The sequence below is a fragment of the Miscanthus floridulus genome, chromosome 4, assembly GCF_019320115.1.
Source record: "Miscanthus floridulus cultivar M001 chromosome 4, ASM1932011v1, whole genome shotgun sequence".
NCBI lineage: Eukaryota > Viridiplantae > Streptophyta > Magnoliopsida > Poales > Poaceae > Miscanthus > Miscanthus floridulus.
The window spans coordinates 119,331,643-119,347,854 of record NC_089583.1 but is presented as its reverse complement, the minus strand read 5'-3'; the positions used below and the strand labels follow the sequence as shown (position 1 = coordinate 119,347,854).

At 49.7% G+C, this 16,212-nt stretch overlaps 1 protein-coding gene and 1 pseudogene across 1 annotated transcript; both read left to right on the top strand.

Moving 5' to 3' along the window:
- The first annotated feature begins 446 nt into the window (after positions 1-446).
- Positions 447-2,685, top strand: LOC136549207 (uncharacterized; annotated as a pseudogene).
- A 1,812-nt stretch (positions 2,686-4,497) lies between these two features.
- LOC136552869 (uncharacterized) lies at positions 4,498-6,005 on the top strand. Its single transcript, XM_066544443.1, has one exon. The coding sequence runs from the start codon at positions 4,510-4,512 to the stop codon at positions 5,899-5,901; it is 1,392 nt and encodes a 463-aa protein (XP_066400540.1). The 5' UTR covers positions 4,498-4,509; the 3' UTR covers positions 5,902-6,005.
- Positions 6,006-16,212: the final 10,207 nt, after the last annotated feature.

The window sequence follows — 16,212 nt, the reverse complement described above, 5'->3', positions numbered from 1 at the left end:
TACTCGAACCGTCGTGGCTTCTTTTGGACGCCATCTCGTAGATTCGTCGCTAGGATGAGGCTGTCTGCTTGTGGTTGCTCTAATGGCGGAATAGTTGCCAGGCGAAGCGGTGTGGGCGTGAGGAAGAAGATGGAGTGGTGGAGAGAAAGTGGGGAATGTGCACCGAGGTTGCAGCGTTTTTATAACGATTCAACCCCTGACCTTTCCCCTTCTAGGATTTTTGGGAAACCGCACCCGCCATGCCGCATTCCCCTCCGATGTCTCCGCACCCCGCTGGGCCGCTGAGTGGGCCTGCTGGGCCGCTGCGTCAATCCATGTCAAACACAGGCTGATATTCAATGCTGAGTGTGCTACAGCATGGTATTTTCTTTCTCTGACCCAACTACAAGATTTCTTCGTAATCTTTCAGCAAGCTCGGGGACTACGTGTGTACACGTCATCTCGCGATGACTGTATTTATTCCTACAGAGGTTTCCAACGACATTGGGGATTGGGCCAGCACATGAAGACCACTACTTTGGACCCTGACACCACGTGACTACTTCACCTACTGCCAGGCTGGGAGACTAAGTGGGCACACTTCACCTCATGGTGAATGTGCTTATTTTTTGACTTCATCTTCTTCAAAATGGCTAAGTTCCTCCACATTAACTAAGTCAAGGACGCCATGTGACCAGTTTAGATGCTCAGAACCTAAGTGGGCACACTTCACCCAAGGTGGAGACTTTGAAAGTTTTTTACTTGAGCTCCTTACATTCTTCTGACAAAACCCTGGCTTCGAGTGTGATCGGCTCTAGCAACCAAACGAATAGCTTGAACGCATGCTCGGACAGCTCGGACGCATGCTTAGATGGCTCGAATGGCATGTTCAGCAGCTCGGAAGCATGCTCAACAGCTTGGACAAGCTTAAGACAGTGTTGCCCAATGGATGCAAGGCGCTCGGGGACTAGCTGTGAGGGTATAACCCCGATACTAACAGGGTTGTACATGGGCCGAGCTGCTAGGGGAGGCCCAGCCCATAAGACTACGCCTAGGGCACGCCACTGGTGAGGCCCAGCCCACGAGACCGCGCCATACAAGGCACGATACCGGTCGCGCGTGGCTTGCAAGACTGCATGAAGATTTTCGGTGATCTAGGAGACCTACTCGGATACACAAGATCCCGTAATATATATAACTTCCTATCTTGTAAAACCGGTCAGGATAGAAACAACCGGTCTGCGACACGGAGCGGTTCGTCCTCTCTCTCCTGCGCGGCCACATGACGGGGATCACGACCAACACCGGCGCCGGCGGGGAGAAGACGGACGTGTACATGGTGGATACCACCACCGGGGCGGACGCCACCCGTCTCGTCAAGGCCACCTTCGCTGAGGCCGACGAGACGCTGAGGAACGTCGTGCCCCTGGACTTGCGCGGCGGTCTCGTCCTTGTTCGCAATAACACGCATCATCAGCGACAGCTGCTCGTGTGCAACCTGGCTACCCGTCGCTGCCTGGCCCTCCCGCCGGAACCGGCGTTCCCGGACTCCGTCTGGAGTACGGGCAGCGTAACGTATGTTCTGCTCGTCGGCAGCAGCGACGGCGAGGGTGCCGACGCCGCCGTCGGCCGGCCTTTCCTAAGTGCTCAAGGCGAAGCTAGTGCTGTCACAGTACTGTTCTTACCGTCGCCTCCTGGTGCACACCTTCTCGTCCGAGCACGGCGCATGGTCCCCGCTCACGGAGATCCCGACTCCTAACCTACTTACCTACACGGGAGCGGCAACCGGTCGTCGCACCTCAGGCCGCTGGTCATCGGCGACGTCGTTCACTGGCTGTGCCTGACCGACAGCGGCAGCTACATGCCTACATACTCATGCTCCACGTGGGAGCGACGCGGGTGAAGGTGACGTCTCTCCCGGCGAGCTTCCCCCGCGACAGCAAGAACAACCATCCGTACCTCTTGGCGACGGCTTCGGCGGGCGGAAACCCCGTCGTGCTCGTTGCCGAGATCGACAAGATATCCGCCTGGGAGCAGTCGAAGCACACCAAGATGTGGAAGTCGCGGCCTCAGGTGGTGATAGAGAACGAGATGATCCTGGGGTTCAAGGACGGTGGCCTGGCCGAGCTGATCGAGAAGGAGAGGAGGTGGTTGAATAGGAAGCATGTCCCAGAGCTATTGTGGTTTGGTGAGAGGAGCGGCGTCGTGCTCCTTCGGATTCATGGCTTCTGTTTTCTCTGGCTGGATCTCCACTCCAAGAAGATCGTCAGGTGCTTCTGCTCGGATCGTCGGATGCAATACGCAAAGTGTATTGACCCTACGAGTTAGATCTTTCGTCTTGGGTGCCAACCTTCTGTAGTTCTGTTGCTCTTTGATTAATTCGCCGATGATGTTTGCATGCTTTTCAACTCCAATGTCTCAACTGTTTGCACTGGCAAAACATTTTAGCTATTATTTAATTTCTATAGTTTTAATTCGTTCAATACTTGCCATTTTCCATTCGACTCTGGTCGCCCAAGTGAGGGTGTGAGATCCATCCATACAGTAGATCATTGGCTGTTTAAGGTTTCATCGAAATAAGCATATAAAAAAACTCTTTATGTGCTTCTGCTCGGATCGTCGGATGCAATACGCAAAGTGTATTGACCCTACGAGTTAGATCTTTCGTCTTGGGTGCCAACCTTCTGTAGTTCTGTTACTCTTTGATTAATTCGCCGATGATGTTTGCATGCTTTTCAACTCCAATGTCTCAACTGTTTGCACTGGCAAAATATTTTAGCTAGTATTTAATTTCTATAGTTTTAATTCTTTCAATACTTGCCATTTTACATTCGACTCTGGTCGCCCAAGTGAGGGTGTGAGATCCATCCATACAGTAGATCATTGGCTGTTTAAGGTTTCATCGAAATAAGCATATAAAAAAACTCTTTATATCCTTCCTAGTTTACAGAAATAGAGGTTTAGGTGAAAAAATACCCTCCAACACCCTCTATTGAATATCTAAATGTATGTATTTGACTATTTTCTATTGAGGATTTCTCACTAATTAAAGATGAAAAGCGAGAATGACTCTCTAAACTCGGCACAGGATATAGAAAAGCTTTTGAAGAGTACAAAGATATAGAAAATGATTTGTACTCAAATGAATCTCTAAAGCCTCCTTTGGCACGGCTCATCCAAAACGGCCGGTGAAGGCAAAGCGGGTGAAGCCAGAAAAACTGGCTTTTCCCGGCTTATAGTTCATTTTAACCCCGGCTTACGAAACGGCTTCACATTACCGTGCCTCGATTTGCGTAAAATAGATAAAGCCGAAGCCGACATAAGCCGTGCCAAAGAGACCCTAAATGAACCTCCGGTGGACTAGAGGCAACTGGTCCCGTACCCCTCCACGTCGTCTCTCAGGGCGACGGGAGGGGCAATCGTCACCGCCAGCTCATGCTCCACGGTCATAGACTCATAGCCCATCCCCGGCCGATGTCGCCACCATCTAGAGCGCGGCGATGGCGGCCCGCTGCCGCTCCAAAAAGCTTTTGGCTCGCGGCGACCTCTCCTCTCCCATTCTCCTCTCTAATGGCCACCGACTTTCTCGCCGTTAATGGCGCTTCTCCTGCGGATCCGTGGCGGCCCTGCCCGGATCTGCTTCCTCCTGTGGTGGCTTGTCCGGATCTGCAAGCTGCTCGCGGTGGAACGCCATCCGTTGCTGGGCGTTTGGATTTGGGAGGATCTAGCTCTATTCTCTTCAACTTGCGGTGGCTTTGTGTCCTCCCCCTCCCCCAAGCAGCTATTCGCCTGCTGGCTATCCTCGTCGGCCATGGTCATGAGTAATCCCTTAGGTTTTTCACTTTGGTCCGTAATCCATGTCGAGCAAGTTATTTTAGTTGTATTATTATGTCTTTGGCGTATGTATCTGCTCCCTACTTATTAATATAAGCTGTCTTTGCCGGATCTTTTGGAAAAAAACTTCTAGAAAAAAACTATGATGTGTATATAGAGAACAAAAAATAGTAACATTTTTAATTACAATAACATGAATTTATGTAATTGTATGCAAACTGCTTCTGCATAAATGACTTGAGAGTTGAGAGGTAAGGGAGAGGCAGATTGGTGCCTAGTTTTCCTGTAGATTAGTGCACAAGAAGGCAACCACACATGACACGTGCCCATGTAAACACATGTCTTATCTCAGCCATCCATCCTCGCACATGCAATCCTTTTTTTTTTTTTTTTTTTGCGAATACACACGCGTCCTGACTCCACCTCCAACCACAGACTCACACACACTGCATATCAACCGTTGGATGCACATTGTCAAAAAGGTGCGAGTATGGATTTGCAGCAGTGGGGTTCTGGGTACTCAGGATTATTACGCCGGCCTGAACGGAGTCGGAGACGCGGCCCAGATTAGCCAGGTCCAACTTGCGCGTGACGGCATCGATTCGTTATTACGGCCGCGAGCGGCGAGCCCAACCCACAATCATATTGCCACGCAAAACCGAGACCTTATTCCACGAACCCATCCAGATCCAACCCATGGCGGGCGGCGGCGGCGGGGACGTCTCGCGCGCACAGCAGCCAGGCAGGGGAGAGCGGCGTGGACACCGCCAGAAAGCGGCGTGGCTCCCGCTCGACATCATCATCGCGGAGATCGCGGCGCGCTCCGACCCGGCCACCCTCGTGCGGTGCGCGGCCACGTGCAGGGACGCGCGCCGCCACATCGCCGAGGACCCCAGCCTCCTCGGCCGGCTCCGCCTCCGCGACACGGAGCGGTTCGTCCTCCCTCTCTTGCGCGGCCACCTGGCGGGGATCACGACCTACACCGGCGGGGAGAAGACCGACGTGTACATGGTGGATACCACCACCGCGGCGGACGCCACCCGTCTCGTCAAGGCCACCTTCGCTGAGGCCGACCAGACGATGAGGAGCGTCGTGTCAATGGACTCGCGCGGCGGCCTCGTCCTTGTTCACGCCACGACGACGACGACTCAGAATAACACGCATTATCAGCGACAGCTGCTCGTGTGCAACCTGGCTACCCGTCGCTGCCTGGCCCTCCCGCCGGAACCGGCGTTCCCGTATGCCTACTGGAGTACGGACTGGAGTACGTGCGGCGTACAGTATGTTCTGCTCGTCGGCGGCAGGGAAGACGAGGGAGGTGACGGCGCCGCCGCCGCCGCCGTCAGCATGCCTTTCCAAGTGCTTAAGTCGACGCTAGTGCTGTCACAGTACCGTACTTACCGTTGCCTGCTGGTGCACACCTTCTCGTCGGAGCACGGCGCATGGTCCCCGCTCACGGAGATCCCGACTCCTAACCTACACGGGAGTAGCGGCAAGCGGTACCAAAGGCCGCTGGTCGTCGGCGACGTCGTTCACTGGCTGTGCCTGACCGACAGCGGGAGCTACATGCTCATGCTCCACGTGAGAGCGGCGCGGGTGAACGTGAAGGCTCTCCCGGTGGGCTTCCCCCGCGACGGCAAGAACATCCAGTACGACCGGAGACATCAGTACCTCTTGGCGACGGCTACGGCGGGCGGGAACCCCGTCGTGCTCGTCGCCGACGCCGACAGGATATCCGCCTGGGAGCAGTCGAAGCACACCAAGATGTGGAAGCCGCGGCCGCAGGTGGTGATAGAGAACGAGACGATCCTTGGGTTCAAGGATGATGTCCTGGCCGAGCTTCTCGAGAAGGAGGGGAGGTGGGGGAAGAGGAAGCATGTCCCTGAGCTATTGTGGTTTGGTGGGAGGAGCGGCGCCGTGCTCCTTCAGATTGATGTCTACTGTGGCTACTGTTTGCTGTGGCTGGATCTCCACTCCAAGAAGATCGTCAGGTGCTTCTCCCCAGATCGTCGGATGCAAGTGTATTGCCCCTACGAGGTGGACCTTTCGTCTTGGGTGCCAACCTTCAGTAATGCTGTTACCCTTTGATTCATTCGACCAATGTCGATGTCTGCCTGCTTTTCAATGCAAATGTCTCAACTGCTTGTATCGGCAAAACATTTTATTAGCTACTAGTATTCAATTATTTGCTATTTTTCATTCGACGCTGCTCGCCTAATAACGGCCAAATGAGGGTGCGAGGATCCATCCATACAGTTCATTACTCCGTCCGTTCCAAATTATAAGTCACTTTGACTTTTCTGATTCGTCCATTCTGCTATGTATCTAAATATAATAGCAAAATGGATGAACCAAAAAAATCAAAGTAACTTATAATTTGGAACGGATGGATATACCCAAAAAAATCATAAGTGATTTATAATTTAGAACGGAGAGAGTAGTTGTTTAAGGTTTCATCCAAATATATAAAGCATCCATCTTTCCTCAGTTTTGTAACAGTTGTAAGGGTGTTGGATCGTCTGGTGTTAATCGCTGACACATCTTCCTTGCGTTGTTTCTTCGAAGGGGTATGCGATTGGCTATGTATTTTGTGTTCACGGGCGTGTTTGATTTCTGGCTCTGAGGCCTGGTCGATCCCATAGGCTGCAACATCTCGTGTTTGATTTGGTATTCCCAACCCTTCCCGCTAGCATGGGGGATTAGCTAAGGAGCAATCCACGTCAGGGGCTACATAGCTAAGCCAAAATACTTAGCGTATGGAAGAACAACAGGGAGAGCCTTTGATCACATCTATTGTGCCCACATGCATATTAGTTCAACCTCTCACCAAATCCTATACTCTCTAGTACAACTAGTTAGTAAGTGTGAGAGATTAGACTTATCTACTGTTCTGGAAAGGTGACTCCGAGATGGTGTTGTAACACCGAATCGATTTCCAACTTGTATAGGCACTTAGCTACCTACTGAGGTGGGTAAAAACAAACTTTGGTGAGTTAATCTGAGCAGGGTGAATGGTCGGTGGAGACCAAGGTTTTGGGATTCTTTTCTGAAAAAATTCAGAGCTCATCGAATTGGACGAAATTCAGAAATTTCGGACCAGTATTCACTACAAATTTGAATGGAATTTGAGCAAAATTGAACAAATTTTTCTCAAACTGTCAGACATGGCAGTGGCATGGAAAGGGTGCATGCGGCGCCGTCGTGGAACACGCAGGCCATGGGGAGGGTGGCAACGTCGCGCTGGTGGCAGCAAAAGGTGCGCAGATGGCAGCGATGGCGCGGCAGCGGGCGTCGAGGTGAGGCCATGGCACAGGGGAGGCATCAAGGACCATCCATGGCACGAGCTCAGGCATCGGGAAGCGACCACGGCTCTCGCGGTGGCTGTGGTGAGGAGCGAAGACGTACTGCTGGCGGCGGCTCCCAAGCATCGCACGCTAGCTAGGGATCGTGAGGATGTTTTTTTAGCATCGTATTGATGGATGAAGGTCGGTGAGCTCTTTGTTGGTCTGTAGAGTGGGCTGAAAATTTGAACGGGGCCAAAATATTTTGGCCGGTTTAGTTTTATTTGGGGCTAAGCCGAAATGGACGAGTTTCGTTGAAATTTGGTCCTTTCGGGCAGGATCCCAGAACCTTGGTGAGACGTAGGACCGGTGGTCTGAACTTCGCCCATCAAATTTGAGGCGCAAAGAAAAAAAATCCGCTGACCATGGGTCAATTCGGCCTCCGGTGCATACCCTGCTCATATGCCACACACATGTGGATCCAAACAATAATAAAAAGACTAGAGCGCATTGATGGGATGCTGGCGCTCGGCTTCACAATAGGTTTATGCTCGGCTCACAAGCGCTGCGGTCCCCGTCTCTAGCCGCATCTGCACACCAATCTCAGCCGAGTGCCTCCGCACAAGTCTTCATCCCCATGCTCTCCCATTGCATACACAATGCCACTATAGAACCGCATAGGTGGGCGGTGTGGGCAACATTGCGACATAGAACATCTCTGGACCACTAATGGCCTGCTTGCTGCCATCAATCCCCCATGTCGTCACTTATCGATGAGCAGTTGAGGATGGCGCTCCAACAATGAGCTCACATGAGTGGGGGTTAGACTCTCTCCAACGACAACACCTAAAATACAAGACCCATTTGATCTTTGGGTAGCGTTATATGTAAAGGGTTCAATACTTATTCGGCATCTTCTCCAACAACAGGACCCAAAAGAGAATCATTTCTGCAAATGGATTTCCAAGAGAAAGGATGCTCATATTTAGGTGGTGTCTCTCAGACAATCCAAAATAAATCTCCCGTATAGGTAGTCTGTTGTAGGCTAATTTTGGGTGTCTGTTACCCATTTTGAATTTAGATGTCTATATAGGTCTCTTGTTGAAGACAGTGTGAGAGACATGTGTCTTACACATGTCAGACCTACGCAAATCATTGTATCCACAAACGCTAATAGGACACCCATTTTTTACCACGTGAACAGTACATGAAGTAAACAATGCAAAGAGCACGTGAAGTAAAAAGCGCAAAAGAGCAGTATTTCTAAATAGTGATAAACAGTGTTGTCAACAGAAGCCAAACAGGGCGCTAAACGATGTCAAAAAAATGTTGCACACTAGCTGGAGCGCTGTGGTTGCGGAATTCTTTCCACGTTGAAGATTAGACTAAGACTATGCTTTACTGCCATCATCTATCCACATGACACTTCTTATTATGATACCATATCCAGTTATATTTGCATTCTTTTGAGGATACATTTTAAATGTTCAATTGAATTCTCTCTGGTATGGAGGCAGTAGCAAAATAATAATAAACATTACATGAAAGACCACTGTAGAAAAAAATAAAATTAGAATCGACAAATTCTTCACCACCACATCCATCTCAATCATGATCCATCTATGTTTTATCACATCAACATAGATAACATCACCATAGGCACAGGTGCAAACGAGGACAAACAGAAAGCCAATCAATATTTCGGACCCATATAATCATGCAATGGCTTTTAAAAACTACAATAGTCGTCCATACCCAAGAAAGGACCCATATAATTGCTAAATAATCAGATCTATTGCTAAATAATTAGATCTATCCCGGTGCTAGCATCCATTAATACACAACCCCAAACCTCACAAGCTCTTCATCAGAGCCAGATGTACCACCATAGAGGCTTTTGTTTGGATGTTCATGTATTCATCTCAATCCATGTGCCAACATCAAATCACTCCAATACACATGGATTGAGATGGATATATATGTATCCAAACAAGACCTGAGATGGAGAGAAAGAGGACTGTTATTTTAAAGAACGTCACCATTAGAGCAACTCCAGCAGGAGCACCCAAATCTGATTTGGGTGTTCTCCCTACTTTTGTTGGCCCTCTATTTTGCAATCTCCTCCAGCAGAAGCCCCCAAACCAAAGCCCCCAAATCCTTTTTAACAGACAATGATAATTGGGACCCACTTGTCATCTTCTGTCCTAGCAACTGAGCTATCTCAACGCAATGGGGAAGAAAGAGCGACGGCAGCGAGCTCGCAATGGGGAAGAAAGAGCGACAGCAACGAGCGCCTACGGGCGGAGCACGGCGAGGGGAAGGAGCAGATCGGCCATCTTCCTCAGCGGCTGAAAGCTCTAGTTTGGTTTTGATTAATTGATGAAACCATAAGTGCTAACCTAGTATATCAAAGTGATTATGGGATAGGTAGCACTACTCCAAGTAATGAAGCAATGATGAAGATCATGATGATGGTGATGGCATGGTGATGATCAAATGCTTGAACTTGGAAAAGAAGAAAGAGAAAAACAAAAGGCTCAAGGCAAAGGTATAAATAGTAGGAGCCATTTTGTTTTATGTGATCAAGACACTTAGCGAGTGTGATCATATTTAGGATCGATAGCCGTACTATTAAGAGGGATAAAACTCGTATCGAAATACGATTATCAAAGTACCACTAGATGCTCTAACTCATTGCATATGCATTTAGGATCTAGTAGAGTGCTAACACCCTTGAAAATTTTTGTGAAAATATGCTAACACATGTGCACAAGGTGACACATTTGGTGGTTGGCACATTGGAGCAAGGGTTAGGAACTTCACGGGCGGAGTGTCCGCCTGTAGAGTGCGAACAGTTTGACGGTGCCATCGACGCCCTAGACAGAAAAGACGGAGGTCACTGTAAGTGACCGAACGCTGGTTTCGGTTGGACCGGCGCGTCCGGTCAGGTGAAGCATGAAGACACTGGTGTCGGTCTCTGACCGGACGCTGGGTCACTTAGTGATCGGATGTTGGAAGGTTGCTTCCGGTCCTGCTGACGTGGCAGCGCACAGGGGAGTTGCCATGTGACTGGACGCTGGGTGTGTCCAGTCGAGCATGATCGGACACGTCCGGTCATGAAAAGTCATCTCTGGATGCTTACTGGAAACGACCAGACGCTGGGGTTCAGCGTCCGGTCACTTTGAGTTGCTGCGTCCGGTCATCACTTGACCGTTGAGATCGGGCGATCAACAATTAAAGAGAGGGGACACATGGTACACATCGCGTGACCAGACGCTGAGGTCTAGCGTCCGATCGATTTGACCGAAGCATCCGGTCACCCCGTGTTGTGCCCAGTGAAGGGGTACAACGGCTCTATTTTGTGGGGGCTCCTATTTAAGCCCCATGGTCGGCTCTAGCTCACTCGCTTGGCCATTTGCATTGACATAGCAACCTTGTGAGCTTAGCAAAAGTCCTCCCACTCATCTTCATCATTGATCCATCATCATTGTGAGATTAGAAGAGAATCCAAGTGCATTGCTTGAGTGATTGCATCTAGAGGCACTTGGTATTTGTGTTTCGCTGTGGAATTCACTTGTTTCTCTTGGTGGTTGCCACCACCTAGACGGCTTGGAGCAGCGGAGGAGGATTGGCATGAGTTGGTGATTGTTCATGGCCATCTCTGGTGATTGTGAGGGGATTTGTACCTTCCCCGACAGAGTGCCGAAAGGTAACTCTAGTGGATTGCTTGTGTCATTGAGTTACCTCACTTGTGGGTAGGTTCTTGCGGTGTCCAATTGTGTGAACGAGGTTCGTGCAACACCTCTTAGCCACCGAACCACCAAATGTTGGTCGACACAACGGGGACGTAGCGTGTTGGTAAGCACGTGAACCTCGGGAGAAAATTGGTTGTCTCTTGCCCTTTGGTATTCTCCCGATGATTGATAAAGTATTCATCTTGTTATTGGTTCACTCCTCTATGCGGCGGTATAATCACCTCACTTAGTCATTTACATTTCTGCAAACTAGCTATAATAAGCTCTTTAGTGTAGCTAGAATTGAGAGCTTGCTTTGTGGATTAAGTTCATCTAGTGGAGCTCTTTAGTGTAGCAATTGTGAGAGCTCTTAGTGAGTAGTGACCTTGTAAATTGTGTGCCTAGTGATCATAACAACTAAAATTATTGGATAGGTGGCTTGCAACCCTTGTAGAGCTAGAGCAAGTTTGTATTTCGCTATTTGTTATACTAATCAAATTGCTCTAGCTGGTTTGTAGATTTTTAAATAGGCTATTCACCCCCCTCTAGCCATATTAGGACCTTTCAGCGGCAGGGAGGGGAAGGAGCCAGCCCTGCAGCAGATCCAAATAGGCGGGAGGAGAAGGGGAACACCATCGCGCGTGTCGCTGGTCGTAGGGAAGGGGAGGGAACGCCATCACGTGTCGTAGGGAGGGAAGGGGAGGGAGCACCGTCGTGGGAAGGGGAGGCAGCGCGCGCGGCAGAGCAACGGCCCACGTGATGGATGGTGGAGCAGCGCATGCAGAAGGAAGCAAGGAGTAGCGCCCGTGCGGATGGGGGCCGAGTTGTTGGGCCAACAGGAATTGGGTCGAGGGGGAGATTTGGGTGCCCACCCCAAATTGGGGGCTCTAGTAGTGTAACACCCTGGTGTGATGATCCATTTTAGCGCCGCGATTTAGGCCTCAGTAAAACTTTCAAAACAAGTTTCTCGAAATTTTGATTTAAAATATACGAGAAACGTAAGCGAAGCTTGCGTAAATTAGTAAACCGTGTAAAAGTTACGATGGATGAATGTGCTCCAATGCAAAGTGCTATTACGACTATTTATATATAAGAGTGCCTAAATCAGAAGCACGTGGTCCTGTTTCTGAGTCAACTCGTGTCAATTTCGCCGCGCTGTCTCTGCACTGATGGAGTTGGTCGAACCTTCACGTTGTTTGCTTGCTCTATCTCTGATCGTTCGTGCCTGTCGCTGGCTGTCTATGTGTTTAGCTCCCGATGTGTTCGTAGTGCTGGTGTGTAGACGACGTGCACGATCCGCATACTGCTATCTACCATGTCCTCGTCAGGTCCTTTCGCATTCCATGTGCATGCAGGCGAGCAGCTGACGACCATGCTACGATGTCCTCCCACTGTCCCCCAGTCACGTCTATGAAATTGGGGCGAGCCAGCGAGCAGTCTCCATCGCTTTTCCTTTTCTTGTCTGCTTGCCTCGCTGGCCCCGTCTGCATCTATCTCTATGAATTTTGCATGCCGAGCACCAGCTTTGGCTGCGTCTGGAGTCGTCGTTTTCTCTGGCGCTCTTTCTCCCTCCCTTTTTCTTCTCTGCTGTGCCGAGGAGGGAGCGCCCCAGCCAGAAACTCCACTACCCCATAGTTCTGATTTTACTGAGCGCTACTTTTTCCCCACCCCCTCTCCTCTTTCTCTCCGTGGTGAAATCCGTGCGTAGGCCACGAGCGCTGCTCCTCCTTCCCGTGCGTCGGTTTGCTCTCCTGGGCGCCCAATGTCGCCCAAGCGCTGAGACCCGCGGAGCTCCTCAACTGCGTCCCTGCCTCACTTGCCCCCACTCAGGTTTGGCCGCTTTGAGTTCAAGTGCATCGCGCCATTGTCCATTTCTGATTCGCCGACCAGACCACATGCCGTGGTCGATGTCAATTGGACTGCTCTGCCTTTACTTGACGAGCTCGCTCGGGTCTTCTCGTCCTTTTTCTCTGTGCCTCTCTTCTCTGCCATCTCCACCTCTATTTTTGCTCGCTTTTCCGAGATGAGCCGAGCGCTTGCTCCGCACCACCTCTCTCCGCTCTCTCTTTCACTCCGGCTGCCAACCGCCTGTGCCGACGTCGTTGTGGCTCGCTGCCGTTGCTGCTGCCTCGCGTGTTCGTGCCCTCTCTTTATCTTCTGCGCCCTGCAGCGCCGCCGTGGTCACACCATCCATCACTCGGTCCGTTGTGGGCAAGCACGAACCCCATGGTCTCATGTCATTCTTGTAGTCTCGCAGCGTTGGGCCATGACCACCACCACCCGCCAGGGCTGCGCCTCCGCGCTGTGCCTCGCGTCGTCCGGTGTCGGACCCTCCTCGCATGAGCACACGCATGCCGCAGCACACCATGGCTGCGACCCACGCGTAGCTCTGCTCCCCGAATCTCTCGGCCGCACCATCCTCTCCGACCGAGCACGCGTCGTCCCGGCCCGCGCCTTCTTCCTCGAGTGCGTGCGCCACCGCTGTGGATCGTCATGCCTGGAGGGCCATGCCGCCATGCGCCGAGGCTACTGTCGCTGCGTCCCTTGCCCACCGTCGTCAGTCATCTCCGCATGAGCGCGCGCGAGCCCACGGCCGTTCCGAACCACCGCATCCTCCGTGCCCACGCGCCCGAGCCTCCTACACCACCGCACCGCGCGTTGTCCTACCGCCCTCGCCTGGCTGGCATTACCGCGGTCGGCGTGCCCGCCTCCTTAGCTCTCGCGGGCAGGCTGCCTGGGGTCCGCTCGAGCCTTGCTGCGGCCTGGCGTGGTCGCGTAGGCTCCTCAGGCAGCTCGCCAGTGGGTGGTTCGCCGTCGTCGTGTCTTCCCCGGCCCCAATGCGCCATTGCCGCCGCCGCCGGTCAATGCCCTGTGCCGTGCTCTGCTTTGTGGAGGTAAGAATCCAAGATGGAAATTTATGTAGGGTCCGTACTGCAAATACGTGACTTGTTTGAATAGTGCTTGTGGACCTCAGCGCGATTAGGGAAAGCGCAAGGGGCCATTTCACAAAATTTCTATCGCCATGTCTGCTGGGCCGCTCGTGCGCCGTGCCCCGCCAGTGTGGCTGTGGGTGCAGGGGTCCCTTGGCCACCACGTGGGCCATGCTGGCCGAAGCCGGCCCGAGTGCCCATCTCGTTTCTAAGTTTTTGTTTAAATGGCTGGAACTTGTAAAGTCAATCTAAAATGGTATAGGAATCTAAAAAGGATAAAACCAGTTTTGTTAGTCTCCTAAAATCATGATCTACCTGTTAATATAGTTGGTTCACTTAGTTGGATAATATTCGTGGAAACTATATAATTAATTTACGGTACTTGATATTATAAAATATAAACCTGTAGGAATTTTCATGATAAATTGGTAATATTGTTGAATCGGAAATTTCTATAGTAGGTTCCTAGCAATATTAGGTACTCACTGTAAATTTTGTAGCTCTAGAATAATTAGTTGCTACATAGGTAATGACGCCTTATTCCGAATAAAGGTTAAATCGATAGAATGAAATAACAAAATCACTTTGAATTATATAACTAAAACAATTATTGAGAAATAACGTCTTATTCGGCGACATGGATACGTAGACCAACGTTAGAGTTACCTCGTTAGCTTGTGAGGCATGATCGGATTTTGAAGCATTTTGGCTGTCGTCGATTATTTACATCTTTGCATTTCATTGCATGCATATCATATATGTACAATGATGGATCAACGGATCGATCGAAGGATGATTGGGAATCCGAAGATGGTGTAATGGTATTCTCTCCAGGAGGTGATGCAATGGGCTTTCTATCCAGATGACCTGAAGATGCAGATACTAACTTTTGGTTATATATATATATATATATATATATATATATATATATATATATATATATATATATATATATATATATATATATATATATATATCTTTATCCTATGAGTCTTACTAGTATGACAGGATCGTGTAGATTGCTATGCTACAGGATTCTGGTAGAAGTCAAGTGATTGTCTGTCACTCGCGAGATATAGGAAATATGTTACTATATGATTATCACCTGGAATATATAAAATGGTGGAAAGGAAAATAGTGACCGAGCAGGGATATGGTTTGGGTATTGGTGGGTGTAAGAAGTTGTGTCGCCACGGAGGCGGGTCATAGCTTGGTTACACCGTTTTTTCCTGTCTGGTCGGTTAAGGACCGATCGTTGCATATGACTCTAGGCAGGTCACAGACTTATTATCCTAAGCACATACTTGTGTATGGGCGCTTGGAAGACTTGTTGCTCTCTTGTCACGAATCCAGCTCTTTTTGGACCAACTGTCAGGGTTTTATTTTGGTGGAGGAGGTCCTTGCACCGCACTGAGTCCAGGACTCAGGGGCGGGGCTTGGAGTCCCAGTTTGGACGGGGACCTAGACACTCGGGACAGGAGAGTGATGGGTTGGTCCTGCTTGTGCCTGGGGTTCAAGCAGGGCATGTGTTTTTGGGGTACCCAGCTAGGGGCATTGATTCACGAATCGTCGGGCTATCCGGTACGGCTTGTCTACGGTTTAGCATCATAGTAAGAACTGAAAGATGAAAGATGGAAGATGGACAAAAGAAATCTGATTGCTTACCACCTGCTTGAAAGTAGCCCATGTGCTTACATAGAATGGTTAGTTAATGAACCAATGCAGCTATTAATGAAAATCGAATATAAGGATGCACGCTTAGTAATGCTTCCTGCAAATGCAACCTACAAGCCAGATAGCCTTGCATATCCTTAGAGTCTTTTCTTTTCTCCTGTCGGGTAAGTCTTGCTAAGTACAATTGAGTACTCAGGGTTTTATTTCCCCCTGTTGCAGGTAACAGGTGGAGGCTTGAGCTGACCTTTGTGTGTGGATTCCTCCTGGTGGGCTCAGAGAGGATTTCCTTTACACTACGATCCTAGTTGTTATTTATAACTCTCACCAACTACTTTTATAAATAAAAGTTTCATAACCTGTTGTCGTAGTCTATATATCAATACTTCATCATGTCATTAATAGATGTTTATTTCTGCTGTAACTCTGTTCACATGTTTCTATTCCGCTGTTCAATTAAATTGTTTATAACTCTGATAATATGATTTTATTCCATTGTTATATTAATAAATCTTATACTCTAATGATGTATTAAAACTGATGTAAGAAATGGTTCAGAATGATGTAAGCTTTATTCTCTTATTTGTGATGCTGACGGCAAAAATGTGGATATTCGGGTTCTCCCCTGGGGTGAGTCCGACAGAATTAAGTAATTTAGTGTTCTCCCTTGAGTTCTTAGTGTCTAATGGAAGACAAGCACTCCTGTGAGGCATTAGATTAGGCGGTTCTGCCACAGGTGGTATCAGAGCATAAATGAGGAAATAAAGCTTCGAAAACTTTTCT

Excerpts from the sequence above, each read along its gene's own strand:
- LOC136552869 (XM_066544443.1), top strand. The coding sequence starts at position 4,510 with ATGGCGGGCGGCGGCGGCGGGGACGTCTCGCGCGCACAGCAGCCAGGC.